The sequence below is a fragment of the Protopterus annectens genome, chromosome 2.part2, assembly GCF_019279795.1.
Source record: "Protopterus annectens isolate FY-2018-M chromosome 2.part2, PAN1.0, whole genome shotgun sequence".
Taxonomy (NCBI): domain Eukaryota; kingdom Metazoa; phylum Chordata; order Ceratodontiformes; family Protopteridae; genus Protopterus; species Protopterus annectens.
Window position 1 is genome coordinate 581,428,157 of NC_056730.1, and position 23,336 is coordinate 581,451,492.

Below are 23,336 nucleotides of genomic sequence, written 5' to 3' on the forward strand. Positions count from 1 at the left end.
CATAACACTGGATCCTTTTCATCCTAGACTATTTGATGTAACATCCCTCCCTCCATCTCACTTCCAAACTGTCATTATACTAAGAACGTCACAGACCATCCAAAAGCTCTTCTGCCCATTTCTCCACTTCTGTGTCAGTTGCAACTTTCATTGGTTGGTCACTAAACTGAATCTGAGCAGAGTAGGACCCCAGGGATTTCTGGGAGGGAAAATATCTTAAAGGCATTTGAGGCTTGAAGGACTAGCAAGGCCAGATTGTGTACTGAGCAGATTGTTGGATTCATCAGTGATAGTGTTATGATAAGAATATTACTTCCATTTTATTGTCTGTGAAAGTACCCAGGCCTGTAATAAATGTGCCCGTTGTCAGTTTTCAAAGAGGTGTCATCTATGTGGTATGTACATGGGTGCACATATTTGCCAAAGGACACAATGCTGCTTTTCATAGCATTCATTTTAAGGCTATGGTCCATGCAGTAATTGTTTGTACATGTTAGGCTGTCCTGGCAAATCTGGGGAGTTTATGACCACTCAGAGTTTGTAGTCCTCTACAGACTTATTTAACTACAGGCCCTTGATATTGGCCTTGACATCCGAGAGGTAAATTCCAGAGAGACATTGTTGGTAAGGACTGACTTTGATGATAGAATGCCTCCAAGACTGACAGATTGGTTCTTGTCAATAAGACAGTTTGTTGTCCAATGGGCAACATAGGAGTTTACATTTAGTTTGATTAGCTTATTGACAATGCCAGAATGGTAGATGATATCAGAGGCCTTGACCAGATCCAGGTAGGCAGAGTGAACCAATTTGGTTGCATGTAATGCATCTGTGACTTGCTCAAAGAAGTCTTCTAGGTTGAGGAGGCAGGATCTGCCTTAAGAAACCCATGCAGGCTTGAATCTAAGAATTGCTGTCTGACGATGTCCTTGTTATTAGGACCCATAATGATGGGATGCATTGCTTTACAAAAAAGGCAGGTGAGGCTTGTACATCTATAGTTTCCAGGGTCAGTAATGGACCCCCTTTGTGGAGTGGGATGGTGACAGCAGTTCTCCACACCTCTGGTGTAAATCCAGTGAAGAGGCTAAGACTGAAGAGGTTTTCATAGTGACTGTACAGTATAGTGTGTGTTGCTAATAAAAAGGCAGCCTGTCACATTTTCAGGACCCATGGAGCTAAGGTTTTGGCTTTGGAGAGAGCCCTTAAGTCTTGCTCTGAAATGATCATGGTGGGGGCATGCTAATATACAGGGAAAAGTTGGGGGAAGATGGGGAGTGAAATTTGAACTGAATGCATCTCCTAGTATGATGGCCCTGTCCTTAGGAGGTGAGTATGTGTTATTTATTAGCCCAGTGCATTACTGGGCATTTCATTTAAAGTTCCTCACATAGCTGAAGAATGTTTTATGTTTGCTATTAGCAGAGGTTGCAATTTTCAGTTCATACTTGTTTTTGGAGGATTTGGTTTTGCTTCCAAGTTCTTTGTTGATCTTTTTGAGTGCATCTGTAGGGGTTTAGGTATTAAATTTGCTCATCTGGGTAATGGTTCTTCCTCTTATTCTCCACAGAGATAGGTTTCCTTTGAGAAATAATCCTTCTTTTACACCTAAAATGGTGTCTGAGTTTACTTTAAGCCAAACTATCCATCTCTGTTTTTTTCTTGTACCTAAAAATGGGGGAGAAAGGATACTCCATAACTTGGATGTCCACATACAACTCTGGTACTGTTTTGACAAAAGTAAATCTTTCCTTTTTTTGGATCAGTTGTTCATTTCTTATGAAGGTAAGAAGAAAGAACAGCCTTTGTCAAAACAAACTATTTCCAAATGGTTGTTTAAAGCTGTTACCTTTTGTTATACTCACCACAATACAATTCTTCCAGGCAGGGTCAAGTCCCACTCTAACAGGACCTTGGCTTCATCTATAGCTTTTTAAAAAGGGTTGGATTCTAGAAGCTACAACTTGGTCCTTTTTGCATACTTTTATTAAGCACTATAAGCCTGATTCCTTCTGTACGTCTAGATGAGGTTTTGCCAACACCATTTTCCAAGGGTTCCTGGACTGTTCTCCTTCCACCTCCCAAATGTAGTAAGCTAGAGGCAGTCTACCCATATAGCTGAGTCTACTGCAGCTATGATCAATATGACAAACATAATAAAGTAGTTGTGCAAGTAAACTTACCAAAACAGTAAATGTTTGAGTGATCACTGCTGCAGTAGCCACTCCCTTCCTCCATCCACTGGGTCATAGGTGCTTACTAGGCTAATGACCACACAGACCTTTTTAAGCCTAGCCATGTATCCCAAATCTCTGACAAATTCTTGTACTCATGATAAGTGTAAGCAGGGACTTGGGAGATGAAATATTTACAACCAGGGGCCTGAGAGATGAACCACTTGCAGATTGCCTGTGTCCATTAAAGAAACAGGTGCCAAACCAGGAATTAATTTCTTTTTCCTATCCAGTTGTCTAAGTTACGCTTGAATTGGGTTAGAGAGTAACTTTTCTTCACCTGGATGGGAAGCCAGTTCCAGAGAAAGGGTAGTCTCTGGGATACATACCTCTCTCTCCAAGAGGTCCTGTTTATATCACAGGCAAGGTTTAAGTCTTAAGAATGAATAATTCTGGTGCTGTTTTTTTCTGGATGTGCAAGAGGTCCATCTAGGTGGGGTCTGAAAATGCTTTGTACACATCAGGCTTTGTGCCCACTGAATGGCGCACAGCAACAGTTATCCCACTCCACAAAGGGGGAGCCACCACTGATCCCGGGAACTATCGACCTATTAGCCTGACGAGCCTGGTCTGCAAGGCCATGGAACGTATCATCAAGGAACTCATAAACAAAGACATTGATGACCTCCAAACTCTGGATCCCAGCCAGTTCGGGTTAGTGAACGGCAGATCATGCCTCCTGAACCTGATCGACTTCTTTGAGGCAGTCACCAAAGCCGTAGATGAGGGTAAGGTGGTTCACACAGCCTATCTTGACCTCGCCAAGGCTTTCGACACCATCCCCCATTTTGGAATTATAGCTAAACTCACTAAACTAGGTATAACAATCCATATGTCAGAAGATGGGTTGCCAGCTGGCTCACTGACAAAACCCACACTGTAAAAGTTGCAGACTACAAATCTGACCTCAAAGTAGTGACAAGTGGAGTACCACAGGGTTCCGTCCTGTGACCTCTTCTGTTTGGTATCTACTTCTCTGAAGTACAGGCTAACACAGAAGGCCTCTGGCTAATGAGGTTCATAGATGACTGCAAACTAGGAGCCATAGTCAAGTCCCCAAATGATGTGGACATCCTACAGAAGGGCCTCGCTGAGACAGATGCCTGGTGTCAGAGCCATGGCCTCAAGCTCAATGCCAAAAAGTGCAGTGTCATCCCCTTTGGTAAAAACTCTGTACCCATGAACTACCACATAGGTAGCAATCTACTTAACACCGAATGTGTGATAAGAGACCTTGGGACCCAGGTAGACAGTAGTCTCTCCTTTGATAGTCACATTGCCACAGTAGTCAGGAAGTCCTTCTACGTGGCACACCTCATCATAAAAGGGTTCTCATCCAGGAAAAAAGAGGTCATTGTTCCCCTCTATTCGACACTCATTAGACCCATTATAGAGTGCAACACCCCTTTTGGAATGTAACTCACAAGACATCTGCACCAGCTGGAAAGGCCACAGAAGTACCTCACAAAGAGGATTACTGGCCTCAAACAAATGCCCTACACTGACCTCCTCAAAAAACTCCAGCTTTACTCCGTAGCATATCGCCTTCTCTGAGGTGATCTCTGCCTAACATTTAAAGCTATGTCAAACCCAGAGCTGTTTGACATGCTACACTTAAAGAAATCCAAATCCCTCCAAGCTACACGCTCTAGGGACCTAAATCTTGTCACCACAATAAACAGGACTTGCTGGAGGGATAGATTCCTGTCCCAGAGACTACACATACTCGAACAGGCTACCCATCTATGTCAAGCAAAGTTCTTCATTGGCACTCTTCAAGAAAAATCTTGATGAATGAATGGGAAATAGGGAATACACCCCGGGGATCACTTCTTTGTCTCTGTTCGACAGTGGCACAGGAAAATAACTTTCTTGGGTGGCGTAAGCCAGGGAACCTTGTTGGCTAGGCTTACGTAGGCCCTTGGGCCGATAGCCTAGTACCTACCTATGAACCTATGTCAAGTATAGATCTCCCCTCAACAGCCTGTAGGAGGCAGAATACAGGGATAGGGCCTTGATGCAGTCTGCACAGGACATCTTACTTGTGCCTTGTATTCTTTTAGTGCAGAACCTCTGTGGACATTCCAGTTGCTAGTATCAGTGGTTAGGAACATACCAAAGGGGGCGTTGTATTTAATGACAGGTATGATGAATGTTGAATACAATGGAGTGGTGACCTCCTTATACCTAGATGCCATATCTTTGTTTATCAGTTGCACAGCTTTTAATGATTTCCTGACTAGTGTAGACATGTGATGATCAAAGGCTGACCCGTCTGTGTGTTGACGGGTCGCTGAATACTGGGTTAGCTCTTAAGGATGTGTTGTCCTTATGATAGTTACCAGGGATGGATGACTTTCTGAAGGAAACCATTATGCATTTCTTAACATTGCGTTTTAGTCCATGGCTATGTCTGTGTCAGCCATTCCTGGAGAACATTTGTGTCAGTGGGGGTTTCTCTGACTGCTCCTAATTTGCAATTCTTTGCAAATTTAGTAAGTCAGAGGCCATTGACATTGGTCTTGATTTCAGAAAAGTTAATGTCAAAAAGTAGCAGTCCCAGGACCAATCCCTGAGGGACTCCGCCTGTGACTTTCCTCTTTGTAGAGGTAGACTCCACAATTCTAACTTCCTGGGTCCTGTCTGTGAGCCAGCTGGCTATCCACCGGGTGATATAAGGGTTTATACTTAACCTCTTGTGTATGTCAACAATGCCCAAGTGGGGTATTCTGTCCTATGCTTTGATCAAGTCAAGGAAAGTGGTAAAAAACATTTTGTCCTCATTCATTGCTTTGGTGACCTTCTCAAAGAAGTCCACCAGGTTGAATAGGCATGACCTGCCCTTGACAAAACCAAATTGGATTGGGACCAGTGAATTGAGGTTTCCCATGTCATTATTGATCATTTCCATGATAATTCTTTCCATGGCTTTGTATACGAGACAACAGGGTATATAGATGGCCCACCTTTGGTGGCCTCCACTCGTGAGGCACAAAGCTTGTTTAGAGGCTACAGTTAAATATCAGTTCCAGAAGGGCCTGATAGGTCATGTTTCATGCTATATAGAAGGCATACTGGGATGTTGTCTGCACCCATTGATGGTGTGTTCTTGTTTAGATCAGTAAGAACCTGTTCCCTAGTGATAGTAGGGGAGTTGTATTTGATGGTATTTTTCAAGGGAAGGTTGGGGGGGGGGGGTAAAGTTAGAGCTGAATTTGTCGGCCGGCAGGTTTGCTATATCTTCTGACACAGTGTAGGTGTCTCTGTTAATAGTGAGCTCCGCACACAATTGTGTATTTCCTTTGAGGTTGTGGACATAGCTAAATAAGGCCTTGTGGTTGGCCTTGGCCTGGGAGGTCAATTTACTTCAAATTTGGCTTTGGTAGACTTTTTGTCCTCTGAGTTGTTTTCTTAGTTTGACAGTGTTTTTATCCTGTTGGGTGCTACACTGCCTATTTTTTGTCTTGATTTCTTTCCTTGTGTTGTACAGCCTGTTGATGTTATGTTGTGATTCCACCAGGGTGGCTTGTTTTTTGTGTTAGTTCTGTACTACTTCCTGATGGGTGTAGCTGCCTCTGTGCAGCTATTAACATTTTTGTATATGGATTATGTGAACAGTTCTGCATAGGCAGCAGTGTTCTCAGGGTTTATGGGGGCTTGAAATTTTGCCAGGTTATCACTCAGTAGTAGGAAGTTAGCTTTAGAGTAGTTCCTGAATATTCCAATGTTAGCTGGGGTTCCAGGTTTTATTTTTACTTCAAAGTAGGCCATTTTTATGGTCTGCCCTTACCAGAGAAGACAGTACACCAGGGGGTGTGCAGAACTCTTCTATATTAGTGGTCCTCCAGGTCCAGTATGTTTTTATTAATAATCTGGTCCAGGGAGTAAACTTACCATAGCAGTAGGTGTTATGGTAACAGTAGATGTTTTTTGGTGTGGTGTTTATGCCAAGGTGTGGATATTTATTTTTTTGTTGCTCCTAACATTGTCCTTCCAGAGCTCAGCCTCCCTCTGTTTGTTTGCATGAAAGCACTGAAGGGCCTGCTGCCCAAACCTGTGTTTTTAGTCTAGTCATCTCAATTTTGACTGATGGTTTGGGCACATGAAAGGTGTCCTAAAGCTTTGGAAGCTGTATGGCTGTTATAGCCTATGCAGGATGTAACCCATATAGTTAAGGCTACTGCATCAATGATCACTCGAGCATCTACAGTTATGGAAAGTTTGCTTGCACAATTATACTATCATGGCCAACTAAGACACCCCCCAGGACTTGGAGATGGTTTTTGAGGCATTCCATTATTCACCTTCTACCTGTTGGGTGGACCATCCTGCCAGCCATAGAATTGATTTGGCCACCAGGAGGGCATCGCAATAACCAGATGCTATGGAAGCCAGCCCACGTACACTGAACAAAATTTTGCATCCACCTAAGTATAGGCGGCAGTGGTGTAAGGGTCCTCTGGTAGACTTTTGGATTGTAGTAGTAGCCACAGAGAGAGAGAGAGAGAGATGGTAGATGAAACGGCTGCTGCTGCCTGCCCCCTGGCAAGGAGCCTAGGGCTTTGGACAGGATATGGAAGCAAACGTATGCCTTGGGGCACCTGTGCTCTGAGAGCATTAAATATGTTACATGTATACATGTCTCCTAAAGAAATCTGTATGAACAAGCTTTGGATTATTTGCAAAAGCTGTCCAGTGCAGAATCACAAAAACAAATTTAAATCTTTCTGGGTACACTTATGAAAATCATAAATGTCTCCATGCGACTGTTACATAATGCAGCTGATGGAGCGGCCAGAGCAGCGGGAACAGGTATCGCTTTACAACATCATGCCTGGGTTTGACTTTGTGATTTTGCGGGCAGTTTCCAGGCCTCCTTCATCAATGAATGTTTGATGGATCTGCATTGTTTGGTTCAGTGGAGATTGACTTAAGGTGTAAACTGGAAAGTAGGACTTCTATACTACCTGCTGTCTGCTATATGTGTAAGATTTCAAACACCTCAAAGATCATTCAGTAGGAATCAGAAGGGGGTCCAAATCTTTGTGGTTTAGAAAAACCCAGCATTGGCCCTTTGATTCCTTCTCAGACAAGGGTGGCCATGGCAGAGGGTAACTCCTCCAATCATTGCTGACCCAAAGGTCAAAGAGGTATGCAGAAGCAAGGATTTTGAAGGTTATTTTACAGCAAACAGAACCAGTGTTCATGAAGGCTTGCTGACTGTTCACCTCTAGGGGCAGTTGGGGGCAAGATGTCTCTCAATCCCCTCTCCTTCCATGTGGATGGCCATCACACTGGACAAATTGGTGAGAGAGAGGCTATGTCATACCCTTTTCTCAACATGCTCCAAACCAAACTTCAGCCACGACCAATTGATTCATCCCACTAGTTAAAGTGGCAAAAACAGATTTTGATCCTTGTAGACAAAAGGGACATCCAAGCAGTCATACAAGAGAACGTCTAGGTTTTATTCAAGATTGTTTAGTTGTAAAGAAAAACAAATGTGTCAGGCCAATTTTAGATCTCAATGACCTAAATCTCTTTGTCAGAAAAACCCAGTTCAGAATGGGCAAGGTGCAAGCCATTTTACCCTCCCAAAAGCCAAATGATTGGATGTGCTCGATAGAACTTAAGGGAACCTGTGTCCATATCAGGATATCAGAACATCCCCGCCCCAGATGTTCGAAAAATGCATGTCAATGGTCACAGCTGTCCTGTGACTTAGAGAATCGCATTTTTCTTAAAGTAAATGATTGGCTCCTCACTGTGACGATCAAAGAGGCTTACCATCACTCAGCAGTTACTTTTTGCAGCACCTATCGTTCGGTGTTAGTGTTGTTGTTGTGTCTTTTGGCTTTTCCCGGTTAGGGGTTGCCACAGCAGAACTCCGGTCCGCTAATGATTGGCAGTAGATTTTTTACTTGCCGAGTTGCCGGCCCTGACGCACAACCTTCAACGAAGGTACGCCCATTCACGCATGTCTTCACACAGAAGAAGCTCTAGCTGAGAATCAAACAGGACAACGTCTTACTGTGAGGCAACAACGCTACCCCAGCACCACCACCACAGTCGGTGTTAGTGTAAATCTCAAAAAATCATATCGTCAGTCAGTACAAAAAATTACCTTCATTGGCTGTCATTCGAGTACAAGAACTTGCACTGTCAGTCTTCCTTAGAATAAATTCAATCATTATTATATGCAGTTAAAGCTCTTCTACAGAATCAGTCTCTACCAGCCTCTCTCCTTTTAAGAGTCCAAGGTTTAATGGCATCCTGTATAGTAATGGTCACCTAAGCTCATTTCTAGATGAGAATTCAGCACTGGATCCTCAGCCTTCAGTGGTCTTAATTCTCTGATCATATGCCTGCACTGGTTCACATAATCCATATCTACAGACATCATCTCAGATACTGGTTAACATCCACAGAGGTTTTGGCTGGATGATCCTTTGTACTACCACCAACATCAACCGTGCACTAACCACAGACGCCTCTTCATTGGGATGGGGTGTGGCATTTTGTGGGGGAATGGTCCAAGGTTTTAGGACACAGATGGAGACCAAACTAAACATCAACATCCTGAAGATGAGGGCGGTTCTCTGGTCATTGCAGGAATTTCAGAACCTCCTCCCTCATGGAGTGCTAACTCTTCAGACAGCACATCTGTGGTATAGTACATCAGCAAGCAAGGATGAAACAAATTTTGCCCTGTTTGCAGAGAAGCCATGAGGGTATGGTAATGGGACCATAGCTTTGCATCTCTCTCTAGTTGCAAACACATTCTGGAGAAAGCCATCTGCCGGACAGAGAGGAACAGCAAGTCAGTACTGATGCTTCACAAGTGGTCCTCCAATCTGTCAGCAGCTCAACAAATACTCAGTTGCTGTGATCAGCCTTACTGAAATCTCTCTGCATACGTGTTCAACACCAAATGCATCAGCTTCTTTGCCCTGATCCGTCCTAAAGGTCAATCATTGAGGGATACTGTAGCCTGCCAGTGTCCCCCTAGTGTTCTATACACTTTCTTCCACTCCTCTAATGTCCGAATTTCTTCAGAAAGCCTCTGCATGCAAAGCCACAGCAATGCTCATTGTTTCCACTCTGGCCCATGGAAATACAGTTTCCTCTGCTTAGGCCTCAGTTAAGGAGACCTTTATGGATCTTAGCATCACAACTGCATCTCCTTTTTTCACCTATCTGGACAGCCTCATCCATATACACAACCTTAAGTTGACCACACGATATATTTAATTCCTGTGATGACCAGGGATCCATCTTTATCCCAATAAAAACAATCCACTCAAAGTTTACAAAACTAAATGGAAAGATTTTTCTATTTTGGTAGCAGCACAATGTATAGATCCATTTTCTGCCACTATTCCAAGAAACTTGCAGTTCCTTTCAACTCTGGTTGAGGCTGGCTAAAGAAGTCTTCCTTTTAAGCCCTTCGATAAAGGAGCCAACCCCAACCTAGTACCTCAGTTATGTTCTAGAACATTTGACCAAAGTACCTTATGAGTCCGCTCATTCTGCAGACTTAAAATTTCTGCCTTGGAAAACCTTGTTCCTGTTTATAGTTACCTCGGCCAGGAGAATATCAAAACTTCACAATTTATCATCAAAACCCCGTTACTTGATATTTCACAAAGAAATCACAGGGTCCTCTGTTCCAAAATGGCCAAGAAAACATTTTAAGTCGGACAATTCATCTATCTGTATTTTCTCTAATTTTTCTGACAAGCTTAGCAATAAAACACTGTGAGCACCCTGAAGTTTAGTTAGCTTAAACAGTCAGATAGTGGTCAGGGTCCAACTATTCAGGTCAAAACAGCTAGAAAAAATATGAAAGAATAGTCTTTTGAGCTATTCAAACTAAGCTAAAACACTAAGAAGTAGAAGTAAGAAATATTTGTAAATGAAACACCAGACAGTACTAAAAATCTTGTTGTGATCAAAATTTCTTCACTTTATTTCTTAGTAGCAAAACAACAAATCTTTATTGGGTGAAACTTATATAAATTGGCAGGTAAGCGCTGTGTTTATGTAAAGAAACTAGAAGTAAATCTTGTGTTTATACACATTTCAAAAACAAAGAAAAGAATCAACAATCTGATGTTGTTAATCTTCGTTCATTCCTTACTGATAGGTTATCGATTCCATCCTCTGAACCGAGCCAGCCTCATACCAAGCTCACGTCAGCCAAAAACTCTCGAGCCAAGATCCTACCCAGAATGCTCTACTCCCTGTTACCTCAGATCTCGTTTGCCATGTTGCTGTACAGCCGTATCAAGCCATTCTCTCTCAGCTAAGTGAACATTTTTTGAAGTTTTTCTGTTAGTGTTTAAAAAGTTTTCAGTCAGTTACTACCTATATACTCCTATCCTATTGCAACTTTAAGACTCTCTCCCTTTAGTTTTTTCCCATTTTCTTACCTTTGAGGTAATCTCCATTGCCATCATTGGTAATCCATCTTCTCTCACTTTCTTACCCTTCTAGGTAGCTTTCTTAACTTCTTGGTACTGTTGTTCTTCTCCCTTCATATCATTATGTCGGATAAGAAAAGTAGTGTTGGTTTCAAACAACGTACAGAATGCGGCCACACGTTACCGCTTTCTGATGGCCATGATTTATGTGTCTATTGCTTGAATGTCTCCCACCTTTCAGTGGGCCCCCTGTGTGGGATTTGTAGAAATTGTTCGACCACGACTCTAAATGAAAGGAAAAATAAATTAATTCTGAAAGGCCTCCTTAAAACTCCTTTCTGCGAGGCTGTCTCTGGGTCAGAGGGCTCACCCCTTCCTGCTAAACCCCATAAGAGGCGTTCTTCTTCTTCCTCCTCAAGGACACTCACTTCATTTTCCTCTGGAGATCACAAGGAGTCAACTCACAAAAAGGTAAAGATTTCGAGCTTGGCACTGCCATCTGTGGTCCTTTTGGCCCCAGTCTCGGCACTGCTCCAGTTGATTCTTTCTAAAGCTATGTCCTCCCTGGTGCAGCGGTTCCGTCCTTGCGTGCTGTCCTCTACGGTGCAGACACCTTCGGCACCGAAATGCGGTTCGGTGCAGTCTCTTTCTGCATCGTCGTTACCGGTGCAGACACCTTCCTCAACGGCACCATATTCATCGGTGCAGACATTTGCCACACCTCCCTTTATGGTGCAGACACCCTTGACACTTACGGCGTTGCCTTTGTCGGCGCAGATAACCTCGACACCATTCTTCTCAGGGCAGACATCCTCGGTTCCATGAACTAGCAAGGACTAAGTACTCTCCTTCCTTGGATCCATTTGTGGGAAGCCAGTATAGCCCCTTTTTAGAAAGGCCAGAATCTCTTTCAGCTCTCTCTGTGAGGTTGACCAGGACCCTCTCAGAACAGGATGTGTTGCGGCTTGTCGACCAGTTGCTTGAGGCCAGGAGTCTCTCTCAACTGTCTAAAACTATGTTCCCTCTTCCAGGTGACAGTATTTCTCCACAAACTCCAACTTACACTCCTTCGACTTCCAGGAAAGCATAGAATCCCCTTCCTCCAACAGCAGCTTCCCTTACTTCGACACCAACCATGGATCTCACTTTGGAGCCAGAGTCATGTGGCCATTGGTGCATTGGGCACTGGGCTCTTCTCAAGCAAGTGGCTGTGCCGTGGGGGTAGGCATTCTTGGTTCAGCGCAAATTTTTTCTATAGCACCCTCCAGGAATTCTCCTACCCTCATGCTCCACAGTCCTCTTGAGACTCCTGGTCTGGGAGTCGGCTCGTTGGAGCAGGGTGTGACCCCGGTTCCAAGGTTGTCCGTGCTCTATTCTGGGCTCCCATTCCTCTTCAGGCGGTCCGGCCTTCCAGGCCATGGAGAGGGCGCTTGCCCCCACTGGCAAACCCTCCCTGTCAGAGTCCCCCCCCCCCCGTGCCGCAACTGTCACAAGCCACAACCACTGAACAGTGGGCACAAGGGCCTCAGGTTTCTCCTCCTCAGGAGATCCTGTCTTTGCAGTCTTCCCCAGAGCTCCACACTGAGGAAGTCCCTTGCAAGGCTTCATGCAAGATTAAGCACATGGACTCCACTGAGGAGTATTTGACCGAAGATACGGACTTTTATGACTGGGAAGGGTCCCCACGGCCACCCTCTGATGAGGTGTCCTTTGGTGACCTCCTCGAGATCCTAAGACAGAGGGGCGACTGGAAGTCCTCCAACATTTCCTCAGAGGAATCCGTATTCCTGCAGGCCTTTCATGCCTGGCCCCCTACCTCCTCGGTTACCCCACCGGCCGATGAGCTTGTCCAGCTCATCGTCCAGCATGCATGGAAGGCTGCTGACACTTTTTAGAAGCTATACCTAGGAGGCCTGACAAGATTTTATCTCCCCCTACTGAGCATCCCCATTGGTCGAAAGCTCTTCCAGTAGATGCAATGGTGGTGGCAGCTGCAACCAAAAAATACTTGCCAGAAGAGAGCCAGACTGTCTATCCACCCAACAAGGAGTCCTGGGCAATAGACTGACTCGGGACTTGTGTTTTTGCTTCATCGACCTTCGCCATAAGGTCTTTGAACTATATGGCACATTTTACAAGGCTTCAAAGGGACCTTATCAACCAACTCTCTGAAACCTTGGCAGGAGCTGTTTCTGATGAGGTGCGCGATAACATAGTTTCTCAGATAGCGACCCTAGAATCGATAACCAATTCTTCCATGCGCCTTATTTCACACGCAGTGGAAGGAGCTGCTAAAGTGGCAGGCACAGGTATAGTCAAGAGACATCATGCCTGGATGCGACTTTGTGGACTCCTTTAAGGTTTCCTGTATGAACGCCCCTATCGAGGCCGCCTCATTGTTTGGCCCTAAGGTTAAAGATACACTGGCAAGGTGCGAACAAGATGGCAAGACCCTGTCTGCCGTTGGTGTCCGTCACTCCATCCCTCAAAAATTCTACTCCAGAAATCAGAGGAGCGGGAAGATGTGGCACAGAAAATCGCAGGGCTCTTTCCGTGACGCATGTGCCGAGTTCCCCCTAGAGGCAGAGGAGAAACTCCAATGGAAGACACCCCTTTCATGACAGGGGAGGTCTGTGAAACTGGATTTCCAGAGATTCATTCTCTGGGCAATCCTACCAGCGCTCCTGAAGTGTTTCTTGACTGCTCACCTCTGGATGCAGTTGGGGGTAATTTTTTCTTGTACCCCACTGCCTGGCGGACCTTAACCACTGATTCTTGGGTACAATGGATAATATCCAGAGGCTATTGCAACCCCTTCCATCTCTGTCCCACCTCACCCAGAGTCTTACCCAATGTCCCACCCAGTCAAAGGGAAGCAGCAGCACACAAAATCCGAAAGCTGCTACAAAAAAAGAGTCATCCAAACAGTCCCTTCAGACCAGACATTGTCCGGTTTTTACTCAAGGTTCTTTTTAGTGTCAAAAAAGCCAGGGGACTGGAGACCAATACTGAATCTCAGCACACTAAACAAATTTGTAAAAGCAGAGAAATTCCAGATGGTCACTGTCCAGTCTATCCTTCCTCTTCTGGAAGAAGACGATTGGATGTGCTCTGTAAATCTTCCAGACGCATATTACCATATAAAAATGGACAAGATCTAAAGAAGATACCTCCCCTTACGCATAGGAGCCAGTCACTACCAATTTTGAGCACTGCCCTTCGGACTCTGTACAGCCTTCAGAGTGTTCATCAAATGCAAGGCAGTGGCCATCACTCACCTGCGACTTCAAGGATTTCAGGCATTTCCATACCTAGATGACTGGCTCCTTACCACCTCCCACCAAGCATCTACTGGAAGAAGCCCTAGACTACACTCTTCTCACAGCTCAGCACCTGGGAATCACTGTAAACTGGGAGAATTCCAACATGAATGCAGCACAATTTTTAGGATTCATTGGGGTTCTGTTGGACACGACTAATTGCACAGCATCTCTTCCGGATCACAGACTTCAAAGAATAAGACAACAGGTTCAGCTGCTAATCTGTCACCACAAATTTTCTGCTCGGTCCATACTCCAACTCTTGGGGTTGATGACAGCCTTGTTCACCATTGTTCCTCTGGCCAGATTGCACATGAGACTTCTTCAGTGGCTACTTCTCACTCAGTGGTACCCTCTACGACATCCTTTGTCCTTTCAGATAAGTGTAACTCAGAGATGCAAGCAAGATTTGCCCTGGTGGACGTATCGAAATCCCCAACAATGGCCTCGCCCCTTCAGCCCCCATCAGCCGAAAGCCACAGTGACCACGGACACCTCCCTGATGGGGTGGGGGGGCTATGTCAGTGAAACTCTGTACAAGGCACCTGGTCGGAGGCAGATACCCATTTGCATGTCAGTGTCCTGGAACTGAGGGCAGTTCTATTAGTGTTGCAAGCATTCCACTAGATCCTTCCGTCAGGAACAATTGTGACCCAATCAGACATGTCAGTGGTCTGGTACATCAACAAGCAAGGGGGCACCAGATCTTATCTATTATGCTGAGAGGCCTTGAGAATATGGCAATGGACGATAGCTTCCAACCGCTTTCTAATTGTAATGCACATTCCCGGGAGCTCCAACTTGATAGCGGACAAATTGAGCAGGTGCATTCTACAACCTCACGAGTGGTCCCTCAATCCTCTGTTAGCGGCAAAAATTTTCAACCGCTGGGGCCAGCCTTCTTGCGACCTATTCACCTCCCCAATCAACTACAAGTGCAGCAACTATTTTGCCCTGATCCCCCCTCGGGGACAGTCACCGAGCGACACTCTAGTCCACGCTTGGCCCTCAGGTCTACTTTATGCTTATCCTCCTCTACCCCTCATCTCACAATTTCTGAAGAAAGCATGGCAGTTGAAGAGCAAAGTGATCCTCATTGCTCCATATTGGCCTCGACAAGTTTGGTTCCCCTTCCTGTGACCTCACCTGCTAGATCAACCATGGATTCTCAATCCATCCTCGACGTTCATCTCCCATCCACAGGGTCTGACTCACCCCAGTCTAACAAACCTGAAGCTGACAGCTTGGTTTCTCCACTGCCTATGATTGCCAGGCAGGATAACCTCTCTTCCCTGGTGCGCAATATTCTTATTGTATTTCATGTCATCCACCAGGGTAATCTATCTCAGCAAATGGAAAAGGTTTACATTATGGGCAGCAAACAAACAATTGGACCCCTTGTCAGCCCCAGTTTCGATGATATTAGATTACTTATCAGATCTTTTTCAGTCTGGGATGTCAGCCTCTACTGTTCGTGTTCATTTAACTGCCATTTCTAATTTCCACACTGGCTTTCAGGACTCTTCACTCATGTCACACAAACTCTGTAAGACTTTCTTGAAGGGTGTTTTTCACCTAAAACCTCCCTTTAGAGAACCAGTACAACCTTGGGATTTGGCCTTGGTTCTACAAGCCCTAACAGCTCCCCTCTTTGAACCTGCATCTTCATGTGACTTAAAGTATCTCTCTCAGAAAACTTTGTTTCTGGTTGCAGTCACATCAGCCTGAATTTCAAGCCTTATGCATCAAACGTCCCTACCTTATTTTCCATAAGGATAGAGTATCACTGAGAACTAATTCTTCCTTTTTACCGAAAGTAGTGTCAGAGCGATCTATCAAACCAGTCTGTTGACCTCCTAGTATTTTTTCCTAATCATTCTAACAAGAGAGAGTATTGCCTGCACTCCCTAGATGTTTGCAGACAAATACAGTTTTATCTGGACAGAACAAAATCTACTCTTAAATCAGACCATTTCTGGCCTTTTCTGGACCAAGGCTAGGTCATCCTGTCTCTAAAGTTACATTGGCATCATGGTTGAGAATTGCATTACCTTCATCTACAACAAGAACAGCATCACCTTGCCTCACAAAGTGAAAGCCCATTCTACAAGTCTATGGCAATCACAGCAGCTTTTCATGCTAGGGCTTCCCACAATGACATTTGCTCAGCTGTGACTTGGGCCAAACCCCATACTTTTATTCTTCATTACAAATTGGGCTTGGCCTCCAGAGGAAGAGCTTCTTTTGGTTCCATGATGCTCAGGAATGTCCTTCCATGTGGGCCGCCCAGTGATACAGGTAGCTGGGGACTCTGTCCCATCAGTAAGAAATGAACGAAGATTAACATCATCAGATAAAGAAGTTATGTTTTGCCATAGTGTTCCATCTGTGTTGTTGATCTTCATTCATTCATTACTCCCCACCTTCCGTCTCCCTCCAGAGGTTCCTGGTTCATCTCATATGCTCCTTTTTTCCATTATTGTAGGTCTATTATGACCAGAGGTAGCCTCTACTTTTGTCTATCAACTTGCAAACTCGATCTGAGGTAACAGGAACCAGAGCATTCTGGGTAGGATCTTGGCTCGAGAGTTTTTGGCTGACGCAAGCTTGGTATGAGGCCGGCTCGGTTCCGAGGACGGAACCGATAACCCATCAGTAATGAATGAACGAAGATCATCAACACAGTTGGAACTTTATGGTAAGACACAACTTCTTTTTCTGTTTAATTCTATAGAAACATATACATATAACTGCGATTGGTTAAAAACTGAATATCTCTTAGAATATATATATATTAAATCTAGGTTGCTTTAATATCCCAATGGTTATCTTGCTTCCAGCTTCTGTGTGATTGAATGGTGTGTTTACAGCCAGGAAATTCAGTAGTAAAACGTGAATGAGAGAACTTTGAAAAACTGGTGTGCTGTAAGACTTATAATTGTACCTATGAGGATATAGTAATTGGGGTCATTGTGTTTGGTGGATTTTAACCTTTTTGACAAGGTAAAATACCTATGTCACACCTTAGATATACATAGACAACTTTAATTTTATTTCCATAGAACTAGATCTCTCAGAGGAGTTCAGTTGCTCATATCTTTTGCTCCAAACAGGATGGGTAAGAAAGTTTCCAAAATAACACTTTTGACTCTCAGACTGTACTTGATTTGCTTATTGCTCCAGAATAAGTCTTGACCAGCTAAAAACAAAGCATATACCACCAGATCTGTTTCTGCTTCTACTGCCTTTTTCTGAAATTCTGTTGTGGATGAAATTTGTGCTGCAGCAGCAATAGTACACATTGCATACCTTTTCCAAGTATATAAAAAAATTAAGAGACAAGTTCTAGGGCCAGAGCCGCCTTCAGCTTGCTGCTATTAACAGTATCCTGTCGTGATGCTGACAGTCAGGTATCTTGGGATTCTGTCCCAAAAGTCAGTAGAGCTGACATATGAAATATGATGTGGAAGTTGTTCACACTGGATCCTTTTCATCCTAGTCCATCCAAAATGGCATCCCTCCCTCCATCCCCATTGAAATTGTCACTTTGTCAGGAGAGACCTGGCAAGCCAACCTTAAGTTCTTCCACATACAAGTTCCCTAGTAGTTCATGGCATATTGGTCCAGCCCTTGCTAGCTGTCAATGGTTAGTCAGGGCACATGAGAATGATGGGCAAGATTTTGAAGGAGCTTGAGGCTAGGAGCAGTAGTGAAAGGCCAGAACAGATCCAATAGGCAGATCTGTACTCAACAGTGGTATAGGACGGACTAGGAAGAAAAGAATCCAGTGATATGTTAAGTATGTTACTTCAGTTTCTAGTACAGATGTCCCTGTCTTGCCTTTGGCCATTCTTCATTTTTTTTCTGTCTAAATTATCTTTGTACTCATTTAATGATGTGACTGTACTATTGCATCAGACATTGCATTCCAGGGATTTTTAACCTTCTGTGTGTAATATTTTTTTTTCATGTCTAACTTGAACAAAACCCACTTTCCTTCCTTTTTAGTTTATATCCCCCTCACTTATCCCTAAACAATGTAGTGTATCCAAATCATATTCCTGTTGTTTTATCTTCTACTATATATCTGTCTTGCTTTGCAAGCTTTTGTTTGTAGGACCCATCATTATTTATATAACTATTTATTGCATCTATCCCACAAGCCTAGCATGTCTTCCTTTGTGTGGACTGCAGACTGTATGCAGTGCTTCAGAAACGTCCTTACTTCCTTGTACAATAGAAGAATGACCTCACCTTCTGTGCTGTTTCTGGTTTAATAGTGTGGCGCATCTTGGACTAATTATTTCAAAATGCTTGTCCTTCTTGATCATGCTCAGGTTGACCTCGACTGTAGGTTTTCCACACCCTCCCACCAAAGTGCATAGCATCATAGTTCATGGGAACAAAGTTATGAAGAGAATGGTATAAATATTCCCATCCCTTTGTGTATTGTACACCAGTAGGCCAACATTCTTAAGGTTCCAGCCGTCTTGTAAGATGGAATTGTTGAAGCATCTAATGAAGCATGTAGTACAGCATGGATACTGGCTGCAGCAATAAACTTACACCAGACTGAAATATTTTCACCATTTATTGTCATCTGTGGAGAAAGTCGCCTGTGAGCTGAGGTAAAGTTTAGGGGTTGGAAGCATTAACACTGAAAATCCAGTGGTGAATAAATAAACTTTTTCACACATCCAGGGCAGACTTTATCCTGTTTAACTGACTTGTAAGCCTGCATCATATCTCCAAATTTTCCAATGAGGAGATATGATGCAGACGTTATCCTGTTTAACTGAGTTTTAAGCCTGCATCATATCTCCTCATTGGCAAATGCACTGACTAGGTACTGATACAGTGCAGTTATTTCCATGTGGTCTTCCCCATATGGGGCTGTAAACAGGGAGTGGTAGCAGTGTACACCTTTTCCCTGTCTTATTACACACAAAGCAGTGTAAATGGTCTGGCATGGTGTAGCCAGACAGACATTTGGACCCAACCCTGTATGATTAAAATTGCTTTGATTAGGAAACAAAAATGCAAGACATTTTAACCCATTTACTTAAGTAGATTATTTCAGACTAAAAATATTTTCCTTGAGTTTTAATAAGTTGCATCATACTGCAGTCAAAAGCAGTTAAAGCTTCATTCTGATTAAGTGGAAAGAAAAGGCTGCCTGATATAGTAGCATGCTGATCTGTTTTGCTTAGGTTTGCATGTGTTTTACTCTTGATAATGTTTGCAGTGTATGACATGAGCAGAGGCATTCGTTGCTGCAACAGTCATTTTCATTTGGCTTTAATCAGTGAACTAAGTGTAGAATGAATCACTTAGTCTGCTCTTTTTATAAATAACAAGGCAGACTTTGTATGTACTGATAATCAAGAGAAAGAGCTGAAATTTGTAGATTTTTTTCCAATCTCCTTTAAAACTTCTTTATATATGATTGTTGCAGCATAGCATAGTAACCGGAAACAAACCTTTCAATTATTTTTTTTTAAATAATCTGTAGAAGTACTAACCAGGAGGACTATTTTGTCTTCCCTTCACAGCCTGGAGGTGTCACCTAAGGTAGAAACAAGCTTGGATGCTCCCCCCAAAATATCTACCTGCTCACAAATTCACTCTTCTGCTTCTGCAGAGCACCCTGTAAGCATGCCTGTCACTAACACTTTCACAGCTGTTGAAGAAAACCCACACTCCATTTTGTCTCCCACCAATCCTTTCTTCAGTGCTCTACAGAGTAACCCTTTTTTTGAAGAACTTTTAACAGATCAGGTACTAAAATCTCCACCCACTCACTTTTCCCATAGTTTACATTGCGTTCATCACAAAGCTGAGAATGAAACAGAAAATCATGCTGCTGCTACCTCTGCATCCTTAAGACTTGACCACAGAGTATTATTGGATGAAGTACCCAAAGCCATTTCAACTTCTGATGCTACAGGAACCCTTTTCCAGAGATCACTAAGTGATCTTAAGCAAGAATCAAACCATTTGGATCATTCATTTGATGCCTTTGCAGCTAGCAGGCTGAAGTCATTACCAGAGCACAAGCCCTTGGCTTCTACACCATCTGCCTTTATGATTTGTAAAGAGACTCCTTCTACTGTTCTTGACCTTCATAGATTGAAAGGGTATACAGAGACTTCATCTGCAACAATTGTAGATCCCGAGATTGGAGGAAGACAAATGCATGTTAAAAGTGCTTCATGTTCCAGTAATGTTGATAAGTACTCATGTCAGCAGCCAGGGCTGGAAACTTCAGATGAACAAGTGAATAAAAAAAGCATGCCTGATGAAGTACTTCAGAAGACTGTTAATAAAATGCAGGTGTTGTCATCTAGTGATGCTACATTGCCTCTGGATGACTACAGAGTTCCTTTCACACTACTATCTACAGAACTCAGCAACGAAGTTTCAGATCCTTCTCAGCCAGAACTGTTAATACTTGAAAGATGTGATGAGCAAACAGTAACCATTGCTGACTCAACAGAGCTAAACTGTAATAAACTGCCAGTTATGGAAAACAAAACTGACTGGTTTGGTTCTATTTTAGCAGGGTCTCAGGAACTTGCTGCTGAGATGTCAGAATTTAGCTTGAAAATTGCACCAGAAACTGATCCCATGCATAAAAGTATTTCTACAGATATAGTTTCTGATATGAAGACTTCAGTAGTTGAAACAGCTGTAAACAGTAATTTATCATTTTTACCTAGTAGAGAAGCTGAGGAAAATTCAACACATCCTCCACGGAGTAACAGTTTGCTCCCTAACATTGATGATAATGTAAGCAGCAGTAAATTGCCAGTTTTATTGTCTTCTGAAGCCAAAATTGAAGAAGCTGTGCCAGAATCTTCAAATACCCTTCCTCTGAAAGAAACTTGTATGATCAGTAACGATTTTAATGATGATGAGCATTCTGAACAACAGACTGTACTACAAGGTTCTAATTCTGAGACAGTAGAGCTGCCACCTCCTAAACCTCCAAGGTCATTTATGAGTGAGCATTTGTTTAATGAAGGCCTTGAAAAGGGCTTAGATAAAGGCAGTATTGAAAGCTGTGCTGGTGGGAGTCCAGTAAAAAACAGAGGAAGAGAAATAGGAAAGGGAACAGAGAAGAATGATAGCTCCTTAACAGTCCAGGTGAGAGAACCTGTGTCACTGAATCTGGACAACAAACAAATCACAGAGGAACAGATGTCTGATTTTATTTTGACAAACACCAGTTTTTCAGAACATGCCGCCATTACTGAGGAAGACGAGTTCCATATAAATGAGGTGACTGCAGATGCTGATCCGTTCAAGACATGTCCTTCTGAGTTATCTCTAGGCAGTTCTCACTTATCAAGTAGGGAGGACAGTTCCGGCAAACTGGTTGTTGTGCAGCCAGTGCTCACTTCTAACTTAATCCAAGCTAACCCATCAGAACAGGTAGCTGGAGTAGACTCCTGTGGAATAACAGAAGTACTTTTAAGTGAATCAGACTTGCCTACTGAAGTTAAAGAAGAAAAGAAAGTAGCCTCACATGATCATGTTTTCATTGAACCCAGTCAGTCCAGAAAAACAGGACGTCTTTTTGTGACTGCAGTGTCGGAGCATTCTGTGAATCCTTGCTCAGTTCCTAGTCAGAAAACTGGCACAGTATTCAGTACAAACAGTACAGAAAAATGTCATAGTATTTCAGTACACACAGCAGGCAAGGACGCAGTGTTAACATTTTCAGAAACAAATTCAGGATTTACAAGAAAGCACAAAGATGAAAGATGGCCCCTGGTAATACCAGCCAGGGTTAATGAAGACAAATGTTCACTGTACAGTGAGTTAACAGAAAATGCCATTGAACCAGAAGAATCAACTAGAAGTCATGAAACTAGCCATGTAGATCTGCCTTTGCAGAACTTAAGTCAGCAGTCTCCCTGGCTTGCTGATGTTGCTACAAATTCTAGAAAGGACAAGCTGTGTAAAATGCCTCCTGACTTCAGTCAGAATTCCAGTAAGTCGGACCATTCTTCTACTGGGAATCCTTTGGTACAGCCTGGCAGCCCTCCTACACAGAGTAATAAAAATCCTTTTGTAGAGTCATTTTCTTCACACAGTAACACATCTGAGTACCAACCTTTGGATAAATCTCTACAGGAAGACATTTTTAAGGTCCTGCATCTAAAGGCTACTCCTCAAAATCTTCAGTGTACTGGCCTGTCAGGGAATCAACATGTCAAGCCTGCCTTTAATGGCAGTCAGCCTTTGGCTTTTTCAACCCCTTGTCTCATGGCTGCAACTAACTCTAAATTAACAATTCTCCCTTCCCCTACATTTTCTCCTACTACTTTTGGACCACCATCAGTGACCACCCAGGCAGAAACCATGTTCTCCTTTCCTGCACCGCATTCCAGTGACATCAAAGCTTCACTACCTGCAGTTTTGCCCATCGAGACACCATCAGCTGAGAAGCTCCTCTTGCATCCAAGAACCAGGTGAGCATACTTGAAGAGAAGTAAGGTCTGTCTAGGTAACAAAGTTGAAAATGAAGAACAGTTTTTGTCACTTTTGTTTGTGATTTAATGATACGCTATTTGAAAACTGAATTTATAAAACACTGTATATCTCTCTTCTGTTGATAGATTAAATCACTGCCTCCCAAGTTTATTAATATTTTATAACTTTTTTTTCTGGTTAGATTCAAGAGTGGAACTAATGTATTTTGCTACTGTTGTTTGTTGCTGTAAGTGTGCTGGTGTGTTCTGAAATGTCTGATAAGGCTTCAGGATTCAAAAAGTGCGCTGCATACGGGCAAATATTCCCCGCAGGATTCATATTCTTAGTGCATCTATTGCCTGTGGCATCCCATTTTGACAAGGTTTGCTCCTCCTCCTACCTGTCTTTTGGGCCTAGTGCCCTTCCCAACTGACACATTAAATTATGTTGAACGGCCTTGTCCTTGGCACAGTGGGAGAATCATCTCGAGCTATTTAGTGTTCCCCATCCAGCAAGAAATCAGGGGACAAGAATGGCTAAGGATAATGACAAAGAGGGAAAAAAAAGCTAAAGGAATGTGAGAAAGATGAGGAAAAGGGTAAAGAGAAGGATAAATTGAGAAAAAGACGTCCAGGTCCACCTGCTGAAATCCCCAGACTGTTGGATGTGGTTCCCCTTTCAAAGCTGATTAGGATCTGATCTTCTCTTCAAAGGTTGTTTCCCGAGCCAGCCAATGCCTGGCTCCATTCACCCTTCTTTCAGAAAAAGTCTTGCCATAGATTCTTCAGGCCTGCATTGGCAGCTTCTTCCTTCAGGTTCATAATGTCATCAATGAGTCTTTTGGAAGCCTATGACAACAGGTTGATTAGGACATTTCTGAG

At 43.3% G+C, this 23,336-nt stretch overlaps 1 protein-coding gene across 1 annotated transcript in view; it reads left to right on the forward strand.

Annotated features, from left to right (window-relative positions):
• RAB11FIP5 (RAB11 family interacting protein 5) overlaps positions 1–23,336 on the forward strand; it is a 2,272,349-nt gene that overhangs the window by 1,839,689 nt on the left and 409,324 nt on the right. The window contains exon 4 of the mRNA XM_044064038.1: positions 19,530–22,454. Within this exon, the coding sequence (XP_043919973.1) occupies positions 19,530–22,454 (2,925 nt within the window). The remainder of the gene's footprint in view (positions 1–19,529; positions 22,455–23,336) is intronic.